The sequence below is a fragment of the Octopus sinensis genome, linkage group LG6 (assembly GCF_006345805.1).
Source record: "Octopus sinensis linkage group LG6, ASM634580v1, whole genome shotgun sequence".
Lineage (NCBI taxonomy): Eukaryota > Metazoa > Mollusca > Cephalopoda > Octopoda > Octopodidae > Octopus > Octopus sinensis.
In genome coordinates this window covers 40,946,846-40,963,647 of record NC_043002.1, presented here as the reverse complement: position 1 = coordinate 40,963,647, position 16,802 = coordinate 40,946,846, and the positions used below count along the sequence as shown (strand labels likewise).

General features: G+C 37.4%; 1 protein-coding gene across 1 annotated transcript in view; it reads left to right on the top strand.

The window, feature by feature from the left end:
• The first annotated feature begins 908 nt into the window (after positions 1-908).
• LOC115213221 (UPF0705 protein C11orf49 homolog) overlaps positions 909-16,802 on the top strand; it is a 63,807-nt gene continuing 47,913 nt past the window's right edge. The window contains exons 1-3 of the mRNA XM_029782155.2: positions 909-969; positions 6,129-6,324; positions 13,896-14,011. Of these exons, the coding sequence (XP_029638015.1) occupies positions 909-969; positions 6,129-6,324; positions 13,896-14,011 (373 nt within the window). The remainder of the gene's footprint in view (positions 970-6,128; positions 6,325-13,895; positions 14,012-16,802) is intronic.

The following is a 16,802-nucleotide window of genomic DNA, read 5'->3' as shown; positions in this document are numbered from 1 at the left end:
TGTGTATGTTTGTATTTGTGTGTTTGTGTCTGTGTTTGTCCCCCCCCCTCTATCGCTTGAAAACCGATGTTGGTGTGTCTATATCCCCGTAACTTAGCTGTTCAGCAAAAGTGACTGATAGAATAAATACCAAGCTTACAAAAGAATACGTCCAGGGGTTGATTTCTTCGACTAAAAAGCAGTGCTCCAGCATGGCTACAGTCAAAATGACTAAAACAAATAAAAGAATCAAAGAATTCAGTCTAATAATTTTGTTGTTGTAGATTAGGGATGTCTTCAATAATGATAGCTTCTTCATCATCACCATCATCATCATCTATAATAACAAATACGAAAGCGAATGTCAGAGTGTCACACTTTTTCAACTTTACTCCTCTGACCCCTTCTCTCAATATTCAATGACTCTTCCACTATTCTTCAGTCTTGATTCTTTCTTAATCCTAACATTTTGAAAAAAATCTTTCTCTAAATATTGTAACTGTATCAAGTAATTTAACCATAACACGTGCTTCATAACATTCGAAACTGAAATACATATTGAGGTCACTCTCTCATACAGTATTACCTCTCATAACTCTCTACCATAAAAATGTTGAAAACTTAGTATTTTTTCAGATATTAATAAAATTTGTCAGACCTATTTTCATGCTGTCAGCCTTTGGAGTTATGGAAACTTAGCGCATTCCGACTGCATGAAAATTTTATTATTACCTTAAAAAATTCTAAAACATACTAAATTTCAAAGCTCTTTATGATCATATATGTTTAGAGCAATTCCAAACCATAAAAATCGCATTTTAAAATAGTGTTTAGCGACAGTGATGTAATTTTACTTCAAACTACGAACAGGAATTTAGATACATACCAGCCACTATAAATAATTGTTTGTATGAAAAGTAAGACCCTACATGCGACAAATTGTTTTTAAATTAAGTGGCATCAAAAGAATTATCGTTGAACTTTTAAAAGGTAAGTTTATTGTTGCCTATGGCCAGCTATATGCTGGTTGTTCAAGGATAGGGAATGGAAACAAGCTATTTGTACTGACCCCAAATGGGAAAACAAAATATGTTGTTTATCATGCAGCTTTGCAACAAGTTCCAAGCCAACAAATTATATCATTGTTTTTTTTATGAAAATTGTTCATTGCTTGAAAAATATTGTTCAAGTTTAATAAAATTTAATATGTACTCAATGCATAAAGTGTCATTGTTGGGCGGCCCAAGACCGATGGGGAGCCCTTCACAGGAGTTAGCTTAAAAGATACCCTGTTGGGTGGCTTCTAATCTAGTTTACAATAATGTCATCACTGTCATTATTATTTACATTATCATCATCATCAGCATCATTTACAACATAATCACTATTATCATCATCATCAACATCGGTGCAATGTCATCATTGTCATCATCATCTTCGTCAATATAGATGGCAGTGTTATCGTCGTTATCATCATCATTGTCATCATCATCATCAATATCAGCATCATCAACATAGTCATCATTGTCATCATCACCTGTGTCACCATTATCATTAATATAAATGGCAGTGTTTTCATCATCATTATTATCATCATCATCATCACTACCACTATTAACATCAACTAGGTGGCAGTGTTGATGATGATGATGATGATGATGATAACATTGCTACCTGTGTTGATAATGATGATGATAAAGACACATACAAGGGTGGGCTGAAAAGTTCATAGGTTGATTATGAAGGAGTGATGCTAGATGTGTGAAATCTTACACACATGAAATTCATCTCTTCTTATTAATAACTATATTGTTTTCTTTTCAGGTAAACTGACATCTGACTGTTCAAAGAAGACTTCAAAAGTAACTAGTAGCAACTTCTCTTGAAAATCAAACCAGACACCCAGGAAGATTGACAAAAGGGGCCTTGTTTCGTCGGGGCAATGCTCCAGCACACAAGTCCTTAGTTTCAATGTCTGCTGTGCATGACTGTCTTTGAACTGGTCGATCACCCTCCATATTCTCCTGATTTGGCCCCATCTTACTTATCATCTATTTCCCATCTTGAGAAAACACTTGGCTGGGGATTGAACCAGTATCACAGTGATGATGTTATATCTGCTGTTGATGACTTCTTTGAGCAACAGGATGAAAGCTCTTTCACCAATAGGATCCAAGCACTGCAACTCCAGTGTAAGGGTGGAGATTATGTTGAAAAATAAACCTTAACTGGTCATGTTACATGAGAGTAGCTTGGTCAACCTGGAACATTTCAGCTAACTCTCATACAGATAATGAAAATGTCAATGATAATTACAGTGGCAATGACAACAACACTAATTTAATGTCTACAGACACAATCTAACAGCTAACATATTCAAAATAGTGTGCAGCTGTTTCACTCTGAATTGGAACATCAATTTACTGAGAGAATGAAAGCAGTTTTGTATGACTAACCTATCATTTGCACTGAAATGCACTGGAATGAACCAGATCAACTTTCACTGTACTTTAACTCCAGTGTCAGCTCTGATAGATGATACTGTCTCCTTTGGTATGTCATTGATACAAGCTTATTTACACCTGTATATGTCTTCACCTGCATTACTACAATGTTTATGAGTTGTTATTGTCATTATTACTAATGTTGTTTTCTTTATTGCTGTTGCTGCTGCTTATCCAAACTCAGTTCTGATTGAACAAATCTGTGACCAAAACTGTTCGGATTAGTATTTTGTAATTCATTATCTAAAGTTTCTTATTTTCCTTTTATGCTTTTTTTTTCCAAGCTCATAGGGTGGTTGTGCGGTTGAGAAGTTTGCTTCCCAACCACATAGTTTTGAGTTCAATCCCACTGCATGACACCTTGGGGAAAGTGTCTTCTACTATAGCCCAGGCTGATCAAAGCCTTGTGAGTGGAGATTTGGTAAATGGGAACTGATAGACACTCACCATTTATATATATATTTATATGCACACACACTCACACACACATGCATGCACACACACACGCATGCACACACACACAGACACATGCACACACACACACACATACAACACGCACACACACGCATGCACACACACACACACATACACACACACACACACATACAGGATGCAATGAAGAAATTGTCATCTAAATTGCACAAAAATGAAAATAACACTGACATCTCATTTTAACAGATGTATTTACCAAAATTACCTAATATATCTGGAAATACTAAAGAGTAAATTTATTCAATAAAATCGCCATTGGATTCAACCACAGCCTACTTTGGAATTTCCTGCAACTCTTCTGGACAGTCTCCTTGTTTAAGTTGGTGAATGCTGTCATAATCCTTACTGTCAGTTCATCAACTGCACCCCACATATAATCAAGAGGCTTGTGGTCTGGGGAGTTAGGTGGCCAGATGTTAGTGGTAATGTGGTCGCAGAAATTATCTGACAGCCATGACTGGGTTCTCCTGCTTGTGTGCCTGATATAGGGTCTTCCAGCAGCCACCCTCTTGACCCAGGGCTGCACTACCTCCTCCAGGCACTTGATGTAGGCCTCCATGTTGAGTCTGAGGCTGTGTGGGAAGATGGATGGAAGCATAGCATCACTGTCACTGGTGATCACTCCAAACACCATGATGTTGACTGGACATTTGATTTTTATCACTCTCAATACATGTCCTCAGAATGCACTGTCCTTAGATTGACATCCAGATACTCTGAAATGTTCATATTGGAGCTTCCAGTGCAAATGCCAAGCAGTACAGCATGTCAATTCCAAGTTTCTGGCAGAGTGAATTAACATGGTGCTGCTTTTCTCACAGACAGTACCCAACTGACCCTACTATACTGTGTAGTCAACAAAATAAAAAACAAACAATGCGCATGTGCAAAATAAAAAAAATATAATATGGCAACAATTTAGCCATCGCACCTTGTATATGGGGGTGATGTATATGTGTGCTTGCTCCTCCTTGTCTTGACATTGTATAGTTGTAAATGTGTATGTCACTGTCATACAAGCTGTGTCATTCATTTTCAATATTCTGCCAGAGCATGTCTGGTCATGGAGAGATATTATCTTACATAAAAACAGATGGGAGTTGGTGACAAGAAGGGCGTCAGTCATTAAAATATCTGCCTCAATAAGCTCTGTCCGATCCATGCAAGCATGGAAAAGGAAATGTTAATACGATGATGATGATGATGATGATGTGGGGTGTTATTTGAAAAAGCAACAGAACTGAGATCTTAAAACCACATAAAAAGCTTTAGTGTGGGCATTGATGTCATGTAAAAAGCACTGATGCTGGTGCCACATAAAAAGAAGCACTGGTGCTGATACCACGTAGCAAGCACTGGTGCCAGTGTTATGTAAGAAAGCACTAGTGTTGGCACCATGTAAGCAGCATTGGTACTGGTGCCTAGTGCACTCTGTAAAGTGGTTAGCTTTAGGAAGGGCATCCAGCCATGAAAACCACGCTAAAACAGACTATGGATCCTGGTGCAGCCCCTGGCCTTGCCAATTCCTGTCAAGCCATCCAACCCATGCTAGCATGGAAAACGGACATCAAATGATGATGTTAATCATGATTGACAACTTAGAAACACATTGATTTATATTATTGTTGTTCTTGTTCTTATTCTTGCACCATTGTTGCAGTTGCCATTCAGATGATATAACCTTTGTCAGATATTCTCAAAAATCAAGACCTCTAATAGTCAACCAAATTATGTCCACCTTCCCTTCAAATGACCAATGCTGTTTTAACTCTTTAGCACTCTGATTACTCTGTCAAATGTAATGCTTATTTATTCACATTGTTTTGAATTAAGCATCCATTATCTCACTGCTTTGAGATTTCAATAATGTGATTGTTCATTTATAGAAAGACATTGTAGGGTGGATGTGGCAGGCTAGTTTGAACATAAAACAGGTAGAATATTTGGGCTAGATATGTCCAGTTTAAATGCCAAATGATTAAGATATGAGCAAATGTGATAATTACCCAAGGGTTCCTCAAATCGAGGGTCCATGATGCATTGCTTCAGCCCAGGAGCTAAGATATAGTTAAGATGGTCCTGCAATGATCTATCAAAAATGCTAAGACATGTAATAACAAAGTGGACAGTAAATTTAATGAAAAATGTTCAGGTTGTCATACTAAATAATGTAATTTAACCTACAGCTACTTTCTTCCCAGTACTTATAATTTTTAGCTCTGATGCTTATTCTATTCATCTCCTTTGCTGAACCACTAAGTTACAGGATATAAACAAACCAAATAATCATACATATATGCATGTATATATATATATATATATATATATATATATATATATATATATACACCACACACACACACACACATATATATATAAATATATATAGTTATTGAAGTAGATAAATAAATTATCTTATTATGGATAATTCAAATGATAACCGATACCTGGGTAGCAAAAGCACATATATATATATACACACACACACACCACACACACACACATATATATATAAATATATATAGTTATTGAAGTAGATAAATAAATTATCTTATTATGGATAATTCAAATGATAACCGATACCTGGGTAGCAAAAGCACATATATATATATATACACACACACACACACATATATATATATATATATATATATATATATATATATATATATATATATAATATATATATATATATATATATATATATATGTATATATATATTAATTATTATCTTTTGCAAGTTTCAATCATGAGACTGCAACCATGCTGGAGTATCACCTTCAAGAATTTCTAGTTGAAGGAATCAATTCTAGTACTTATGTTTTTTTAAGCCTTGTACCTATTCCATCAGTCTCTTTTGCAAAACTGCTAAGTTACTGGCTGCCAAGTAGTGGTGGGGGACAAACAAAGACACATAGTCTGGGGCTCCAGTAGAAGATACTTGCTCAAGGTACCATGCAGTTGGGACTGAACCAAAGACACATGGCTAGGAAGCAAGCTTCTTAACCATACAGCCACACCTGCACCTAAAAAAAAGTGGATGGCTGCTCATGGGATTAGAACCCACACCTTCTGTGAAAATAACTGATATGCTACCTTTACACTTTTTATTTGTTTATTATTTGTTTTCTTTTTCTTTTCTTTTTTTCTTAGAATTCATTGGAAAATGTCAAGAGATTTATTCCGTGCTTTGCAGCCAACGTAGTCCACGTGACCCAGTTGTGGTTCCCACCTCCGATTTAGCCAATGTCCAGTCAACTCCAGCCAATAATGCACCACCAGCAGATGGCGTTGAGACAGCAAGCTTACTGCGAGCGGTTGGTCATCTTTGCAAGACCAGTAAAATAAGGTAACAACAGTATTAGTAATAGCAGCAGCAGCAGCAGCAGTGGCAGTAGTAGTAGTAGTAGTAGTAGTAGTAGTAGTAGTAGCAGCAGCAGCAGCAGCAACACTAGTAGTAGTGGTAGCAGTAGCAGCAGCAGCAGTAGTAGTAGTCATAGTAGTAGTAGCAGCAGCAGCAGCAACATTAGTAGTAGTGGTAATAGCAGCAGTAGTAGTAGTAGTAGTAGTAGCAGCAGCAATAGTAGCAGCAGCAGCAACACTAGTAGTAGTGGTAGCAGCAGCAGCAGCAGCAGCAGCAGCAGTAGTAGTAGTAGTAGTAGTAGTAGTAGTAGTGATGGTGGTAATAGTAGTAAAAGTAGTAGTATTGATGATGGTAATGGTAGTGGAAGTATCAATAGTGGTGATGGCACTGGTAGCTGTGGCAGTGGTGTGATGTGGAGCCAGTGATAGTGCTGCTTATAAGATATGAACCAGTAACCCTTTTGCTAGTAACCAAATCTCCTATCATCTAAACTGGACATGGGCAAACTGGAAACTGTCAGACTTTCTGAATGGCATACCAAATGAAAAATTCAGTTCTATATTTAAGAGATGAGGAATTACATACATTATTTACATTTAACGGATATTTGTTCTCATCTTGTTTGTTGTTAACACAACGTTTCGGCTGATACACCCTTCAGCCTTCATTAGGTGCCTTGGGGAAATTTCGGACCTGGGTTCTCATTCCTAAGGTATTTTTCGATGTTGTTGTTATTATTATTATTATTATTATTATTATTATTATTATTATTATTCAAAATCGAAGTTGCAGAACCAAAATCGAAGTCGATCAACATCAATGGAAATTGCAGATGTGATACCAGTGCCGGTGACAAGTAAGCGAACCATCCGATCATGGCCGTTGCCAGCGCCGCCTCGACTGGCCTCCGTGCCGGTGGCACGTAAAAGCACCATCCGTTCGTGTCCGTTGGCAGCCTCGCCAGGCCCCCGTGCCAGTAGCACATAGCACCATCCGTTCGTGGCCATTGCCAGCCTCGCCTGACCCCTGTGCCGGTGGCACATAAAAGCACCATCCGTTCGTGGCCGTTGCCAGCCTCGCCTGGCCCCTATGTCGGTGGCACGTAAAAAGCACCATCCGTCCGTGGCCGTTTGCCAGCTCCGTCTGGCACCTATGCGGGTGGCACGTAAAAAGCACCCACTACACTCACGGAGTGGTTGGCGTTAGGAAGGGCATCCAGCTGTAGAAACACTGCCAGATCAGACTGGGCCTGATGCAGCCTTCTGGCTTCACAGACCCCAGTTGAACCGTCCAACCCATGCTAGCATGGAAAGCAGACGCTAAAAGATGATGATGATGATGATGATGATGATGATTCAGGTCACTGCTTGGAATCGGACTCGGAATCTTGGGGTTAGTAGCCCATGCTCTTAACCACTACACCCACGGGCATATGGCATAGTGGTTAAGAGCGCAGGCTACTAACCCCAAGATTCCGAGTCCGATTCCAAGCAGTGACCTGAATAATAATAATAATAATAATAATAATAATAATTATAATAATAATAATAATAGCTCAGATTCGAAATTTCCCCAAGACACCTGACGAAGGCTGGAGAGTATATAAGTCGAAATGTTGTGTTAACAACAAGCATAATGAGGACAAATATCTGTTAAATGTAAATAATGTACATTCCACATTCAATCCCACTATTTGGCACCTTGGACAAATGTCTTCTACTATAGCCTCAGGCCAACCAAACTCTTGTGGATTTGGTTGGTGGAAACTGAAAGAAGCCTGTCATATATGTATATGTGTGTGTGTCTTTGTGGTTCTCTCCCACTACCACTTGACATCTGGTGTTGACTTGTTTACATCCCCATAACTTAATGATTTGGCTAAAGAGACCTGCAGAATAAGTACCTGGTTTAAAAACTAAGTACTGGGTTGGATTTATTCAACTAAACCCTTCAAGATGGTGCCCCAACATGGCTGCAGTCCAAAGTCTGAAACAAATAAAAGAAGATATAAGGAAACATAATTACCATATCTGATGGTATATAAGTCACATTTTTTCCAAAACTCTGCATTCTATATGCAAAATTGGTTGCCCATAATCTAATTTTGTCCCTGACATTCTTTTTCTTGAATATGCTCTGTTGGAATTGAGATATATCTAATACATATCTTCTGTGTAATTAAATATGGTATGTATGTTCCAAATTTTAAGCCACAATTTTGCACCTAGTTTTGCAGAGTCTTTTGTAGAGGTGTAATCTTTTCAAAGAGGAAGAGGTCATGTGATATATGACATTTTTGCTTTTTTTTATGTTTTCTTTCTGAAATTTGTTCTTTTTTAACTTCTGTCAGAAAAAAAAAACAAAAAAAAACTAAGAATATTGTATATCCCCAAGCTCTGCAATAAAAATTGGAAAAAAATTTACTGATTAGAAAAATAATTCATTTAGAGTAATTATGAGTAAATTAGTAATTTAAAGTAAATTAGTACAGTATCATGGAAAAAAAAAAAAAGCATATGTTTCAAGAATATAAAAACAACTATGTAAAAGTAAAATTTTATTCTACGATTTATATTTGTCTGCTAAATATAAAAAATTTTTACTTCCTGTTTTTGTAAACATTTTCAAATCTAAGCATGTTGTGTGGTTAAGAAATTTGTTTCTATATAGTTTGGATTTCAATTCCACTGTAGAGCACCTTAATCAAGTAAAGTGTCTGCCCCAGGCCAACCCAATCCTTGTGAGCAGATTTGGTAGATGGAGACTGAAAGAAGACCATCATGTGTGTGCCTCTGTGTGTTTGTATCTCCTTGTCTTGACGTTGTGCCATGGTTGTGAACAATTATCGTTGTCATGCAAATGGTGTCCCTCATTGCCAATCTTCTGCAAAACCATGTCCGATCATAGGGAAATATTCTTTTCTACTCTAGGTACAAGGACCGAAATTTTGCGGGAGGGGGACCAGTCAATTAGATCGACCCCAGTATGCAACTGATACTTAATTTATTGGTCCCAAAAGGATGAAAGGCAAAGTTAACCTCAGCAGAATTTGAACTCAGAATGTAAAGACAGATGAAATACCTATTTCTTTACTACCCACAAGGGGCTAAACACAAAGGGAACAAACAAGGACAGACAAACGGATTAAGTCGATTACATCAACCCCAGTGCGTAACTGGTCCTTAATTTATCGACCTCGAAAGGATGAAAGGCAAAGTCGACCTCTGCAGAATTTGAACTCAGAACGTAAAGACAGATGAAATACCACTAAACATTTCGCCCGGCATGCTAACGTTTCTGCCAGCTCACCACTTTAGTCATAGGGAAATATTACTGTGGCTGTGTGATAAGAAGCTTGCTTCCCAACCACACAGTTCCAAGTTCAGTCCCACTGCATAGCACTTTGGGCAAGTGGCTTCTACTATAGCCTCGGGCTGACCAAAACCTTGTGAGTGGATTTGGAAGATGGAAACTGAAAAGAAACCTATCATATCTTTATATGTGTGTGTGTAAGTGTGTCTTTATGTCTATGTTTGTCCCCTGCCACTGTTATACAACCAGTGTTGGTTTGTTTACATCCCCATAACTTAGCAGTTCAGCAAAGAGAGACTAATGAATTAAGTGCCAAGCTTAAAAGCACAAATAAGCACAGGGGTTGATTTATTTGACTGAAAGTTCTACAAGGTGGTGCCCCAGCATGGCCGTAGTCTAATAAGTGAAACAAGTAAATGATAAAAGATTACTTAGAAACAAATAACGGCTGTTAATAGGGAGAGCATCTGTCCATAGAAAATCTGCCTCAGTGAATTCCTTCTAACCCATGCAAGCATGGAAAAGTGGACATTAAAACAACAATAGGAGTGGCAGCAGTGATGACAACTGTAAAATTTCTATGAAACTTGGATACAATAATTCTAAATAAATCAACATTTCTAAGCCTACAGAAGATTGGTAACAACTTCTTAAAGCAATTTATTTAAAATATAGTGAATTCATGTAGCTGCATTGATGTATTGGGGCTGTGTGGTAGAAAACTTGCTTCCAAACTGCATGGTTCCAGGTTCTGTCCCACTGCCTGGCACCTTGGGCAACCATCTTCTGCTATAGCCTCAGACCGACCAATGACTTGTGAGAGGATTTGGTAAATGGAAACTGAAAGAAGCCTGCATGTGTGTGTGGGTGGGTGGGTGGGTGGGTGCACACGTGCATGTGTGTGTGTATGTGTGTCCCACCATTGCTTAACAACTGGTGTTGGTATGTTTATGTCCCCATAACTTACCAGTTCAGCAAAAGAGACTGATAAAATAAGTACCAGGCTTTGAAACAAATAAGCACTGAATTCAATTCATTTGACTATCAATTCTCCAAAGCTGCTGCCCCAGTATGGCTGCAGTCAAATGACTGAAACAAGTAAAAAAGTAAAAAGAACAATAACAGACTATGTTAGGTACCAATAATTTGGATATGGTCAGGTACTACCGCTAGTCTTCTTAAAGTAGTGTAAACATCCACTAGAACTACAGTTAGCTTAGTCGGTAGAGCATCTGAGATAATACATTTAGATATTTAGTTGTGCACTTACTTTATGGTCTGACTTCAAGTCCTAACTAGATTACCTTTGCCTTTCATCATCATCATCATCATTTAACATTCACTTTTTCATGCTGATATGGGTCAAATGGAATTATGCTGAGGCAGCTTTTCTACAGTCAGATACCCTTCTAGTCACCAACACACCCCCAACTTGTTTCCAAGTGAGGTAATATATATCTACCCATAGCATGATATGACTTTTTATGAAAAACTGGAAATGAACACCTCGTTTATATGACAATGATGCTGATTTATAATTGCAATGTGATGTCTTGACAAGCGTACACATGGACACATGCACACATATACAAATATATGTGTGTGTGTGTGTGTGTGTTACACACACACACAAAGCACATGGCCTAGTGGTTTGTGGTGTTGCACTCATGATCATGAGATCATAGTTTCAATTCTCAAACCCACTGTGCATTGTGTTCTTAAGCAAAACACTTTCATTTCACATTACTCCAGTCCACGCAGCTGTAAATGCATAACTCTGTGACAGATAAGCCTTCTGACCAGGGGAAATGTTGGCTGGTTTGCCTAGCCAGTGGAGTGGCATCATTCAAATGCTAAAATGATGCAAAGCGCATTGTGGCCAGCAAAAATACCATCCAATAGTCTGGTCAATACTGTGATACCATGACATATATATGTATGTATGTATGTATGTATGTATGTATGTATGTATGTATGTATGTATGTATGTATGTATGTATGTACGTACGTACATACGTATGATGTATGTATGTATGTATGTTTGTATTTGTATATGTATCAGGTTGAGTAAAAACTAAGCAATGATTTGAACCATGAAGGATTTGTACTGGATTTTTGCAGAGTTATAAATTTTTTTTAAATACATTTTTACAATTTTCTGATAATACAGACAGACTTATCTAAATGCATCAATAAATTAACATTGAGATTTTTTTCACCGTTGTTACAATCATCTGAAATGGAACTGTCGAAGCATGATATTCGAGCAATTTTGCTATACAACTTCAAAAAAGGATGTAAAGCAGCTGAAACTGCTCGCAATATCAACAAAATGTTTGGTGAGGAAATGACCAGTGAATAGTCTGCTCGATAATGGTTTGAATGATTTCAAGTGGAGATCTGTGCCTTGAAGGTCGTCAGCATAGTGGACAACCTTCTGTCATTGATGGCTGTCAATTAAAGACCATCATTGAGAAAAATCCACGTAAAACCACTGAGAACTGGCAAAAGAATTTCAAGTTAGCCAGAAAACTGCCTGTAACCATTTGCATGCAATCAGAAAATCAAAAAAGCTCGACAAATCACACAATTTGAATGAAAATCAGAAAATGAGCAGATATGAAATTTGATCATCGCTTCTTCTCCATAACTAGACCGATCCAGTTCTTGACCGTATTGTAACTTGCAATGAAAAGTAGATTCTGTACAATAATAAAAAATGTTCTTCGCAATGATAGGACCAAAATGAAGCATCGAAACCTTCCCTAAACCCAAGCTCTTCAAAAAGAAGGTTATGGTGACTGTTTGGTGGTGTACTGCTGGACTCATCCACTATAACTTCTTAAAACCCAGAAAAACCATTACTGCAGAAACATATTGCTATTAAATTGCCAAAATGAACAAAAAACTGCCACTTTTCCATCCCAGACTGGTCAATAGAAGAGGGCCAGTCATTCTTCATGACAATGCTTGACCACATGTTTCACTAATGATGCTCCAGATGTTGAGAGAACTTGCCTACAAAGTTCTTCTCTATCCAGCTTATTCCTCAGACCTTTCTCCTCCCAACTACCACTTTTGCAAGCACCTTGATGGCTTTTTGTGAGAGGAGTTCAAAAATCAAACCGATGCTGAAAGCGTGTTCAAAGGGTTCATCAGCTCCAGAACTCCAGAAGTTTATGTTACCGGAATAAACAAACTTGTATCTCATTGGCAAAAATGTGCTGATTGTAATGGTACTTACTTTGAGGAATAAAATTTCTGCATTGTTGAGACATAGTGTGATGAATTTCATATTTCAAAACGTTGCTTACATTTTACTCAGCCTGATATATTGTTATATTTTGGGATGGTCATTTTTTTTACCTTTTGCCAAATAAACACATGCATTATATACTCATTCTTCACTTCAGCTTTATTATTGTTCTTATTTTAGTATCCTTTATCTGGAAATCTTTCGTCACATATCCTGTGACCTCTTCAGCAATTCTCCATCCCATGTGTCCCCTCCTGTTCTGAGCACTGTATACAATAAGTTCATTGTTATTTTTTTAAGATATACATCATCATCATCATCATCATCACCACCACCATCATCATCATCACCATCATCATCATCATTTAACATCCATTTTCCATGCTGGCATGGGTTGGACGGTTTGACATGAAGCTGTCCAGCTGGGAGCTGTCTCCATACACACACACAATGGGCTTCTTTTAGATTCTGTCCACTCAAAGATTTAGGCAGAAGACACTTACCAAGGTGCAATATGGTGATACTAAACTCAAGACCACGTGGCTTGGAAGCAAACTTTTCAACCACACAACCACACCTGCACCCTCAGTCCAAGGTTAATAAAGTAAATACCAGTCATATACTAAGGTCAATATAACTGAACAGACTTTTCTTAATGTAATTGCTTTTTGTTGTTGTTTAACCCCAGGTCACCTCTGATCAAGCAGACCAATAATCAATAATTCTAACAGTGACCACTCTGTCTTTCATCCATGTGCAGGGAACACAGAGCCACAATATTCAATACTTCCTTTTCTAAGCTGAAACTTAAGAGATAGTTGACTGTCATTTCTAGCAGACTCGGAGCCAGTTAGGGGCTGTCTTGTTGGATCCTCTTGAAGGTGATGTCTCAGGGATGGCCACAGACCAATGAATGAAACTAGTAAAAGAATAAAAGATTATACTTTTGACATTTTTAATAAAACGTCTGTTAATAATTTGTTTTCAGCTCTCCTGCGCCTGATGTCCTCCAAGACATTTTAACACCGATGGCAACTGTTCGAGTGTCCTTTTATGAATTTCTAATGATATTGGCAAAGAGTGAAACAGTAAACAACTCATTAGGTATGTGTTTTATTTTCATTTTATTATTAAGTCATTATATGTTTAGTGGAATTGCAGAAACAGTAAAAGAAAATGAAGCTCTGACACTTTCGCCAGTGAATGACCTGTTCCTTGAGCTAGCATAAAAGTGTCTGAGCACTCCACAGACATGTGTTAAGGATAAAGACTTCCTTTGGTCATGAATGACCATGGGATTACACCTAGAAAGTTCCCCTCTGAGGTTCAAGTCCAGGCAAGTTTGTTTATGAAAGATTAGCAGTTGCCCATGCATACCAGCTTCCCCTCTCAATGCCACTGTTGTTATCGAAAGGAAAGGCAAAGACTTGATACCAGTGATGTTGCAACTCATTTCTACACTGGAGTGAAATGGAGCAACATGAAATAAAGAGTTTTGCTCAAAAACAACACACAGCCCGGTCCAAGAATTGAACTCACTACCTTGTGATTGTGAGCCCAACACTCTAACCACTGAACCATGTGCCTGTACTCAGTGTAATTCACTAGCAGAATCAGCATGAAATACATGTGACAAGGCTTGACCTTTGAATCAAAAATGTGTAGTGCAAGCTCCTAGTAGGGCCTCCCATAATGGAAAGGTCAAAGGATAGATGCCAGACTAATATGGATCACATCTTCCCAGAAGCAACAATGGATTTGTGCAGAGTTAACACCCCTACCTAGAGAAAAAAAGCAAAGTCACTAAAGAATTGGTGACAATTCAAAACCAACAACATCTGGGAGATGAAGGATTTCTCTCAAGAAAATGCAAGAACAGATCCCAAAAGGGAGGCAGAAGAGAGGATGCCCTTGAGATACTGAGGCAGAGGTGAGAAATCAGGGACCTAGCTATTGATCATTGAAGCTCATAATTCCAGCCATTGAGGATATGAAAGAGCACATGAGAGTTGCCGCTTCTCCATTATGTCAAGTAGCTTCACCTGCAGTGAATGTCACAACTGCTGCAGATCAAGAGCAGGACTTGTAATCCACATGTAAGACTCCCAAAGTTTGAATAAGAGCAGTCAATGTCAGCTTATGATGGACAGCCAAATAACTGGAGAGAAGCAGAAAAGATAGCCCAGAGTTAAGAAATGTTGAGAAAATTCATCAACGGCCTATGCTTCAGAGGGAGTGAAGGACTTGGGTAAATACTTGAGTCATCTAATTAACTGGACCTCCTTTCCTCAAAAATTGCTGCTCTTGTGCATAAGTTGGAAACCATTATCAGTCATCGTTATTTTCATCATAATTCTCTCTCTTCATTATCAATTTGATTGATATTCAGAATAAAATATAAATTGTTCAAATTTCCTAAAAAGAAATTTTTTTGTTGCTTTTTTTTTGTTTTTCTTTCCTATGTATTTTTCAAATTTTTCTATTATTTCACTGCTTTCTTTCAACTTGATCTACCACTGTAATATCTGATATATACATACGTGTGTGTGCATGTGTGTATGTGTGTGTGTGTTAGTTATCAAATTCTTCCTATCTTGTCTATTGGTATTTGATTTATTGCTGACAGTATTAACATATCGTTTTCTCTATGAGTGTGTGTGTGTGTCTGTGTGTACATGTGTGTGTCTGTGTGTGTGTAATGACAAGAGACTTTTTTGTGATGATGTCATACTTTTGCACAGAAACAAAATGTTACTTGTTAAATTGCTGTTGTACTGTAGAGTATTTAAATAATCTAATCAGAACTATAACCGATACATAGTTTTATGCATGCATATATAACCAAATATGGTAGCCAAATAATGGCATAAGAACTCTTAAATGCACATTACAAGGTTTACACTCAAAGTATACTAAATATATATATATACACATACATGTGTGTGTGTGTGTGTGTGTGTGTAAAATTATAAATAATATCCATTTTTTACTACTTTATTTGTCTTTTATCTTTTCACCTTGTGCTGTATTGAATATTTGATGTGGTTTCAGAGTCACGTTCTGACTGCTATTTCAAGCATGATGGTATCTCTTAGATACCTTTATTTATAATTTTAATAATTATTATAACCTATGAATGTTTTTTTTCTTCCCATGCTGCCACTAGATTTGATTGCCATTTGAAATAACAATCTTATCCTTATTTATAAAGATATTTTATATATGTATGTATGTAGGTATATATATATATATATATATATATATATATATATAATATATATATATATATATATATATATATATATATATATATATATATATATATATAAGTACAAAGTGAGATAGGGGTTATGAGTGTAACCCACTATGGGATATCTGTTGGATTGGATGTTCCTATTTAATTAATTAGTTAATAATTATATGAATTGGTATTATCTGGAAGTTGATGATTGAAAGGAATCTATTCCTCCATTTTCTTATTTTGTATATATATATATTGCACTGGTTTGGTCATGTGATATGGATGAGGACAGCTGCATAAAGAAATACTGAGCTCTAATTGTGAAGGGTATCTATGGAAGGGGTAGATCCAGGAAGATGTCGGATGAAGTGATGAGTAGGGGTCTTCCTCAGTCCCTTGTCAATTCTTTGAGGAATTGACAAGGGACTGGAAGACGTGGTGATTTGCTGTACCTGATAAGACACATCAAGCTAAATAAAATCACTGCGTTCCACATATACAGGCTTGTTCTTTCAGGTGTGGATGCCACTTAAAAAGCACCCATGCCAGTGTTATGTTAATGCACCGATGCCCGTGCTACATAAGCATACCTGTGCTGGTAGCACATAAAAAGCACCCAGCACACTCTGCTAAATGGTTGGCATTAGGAAGGGC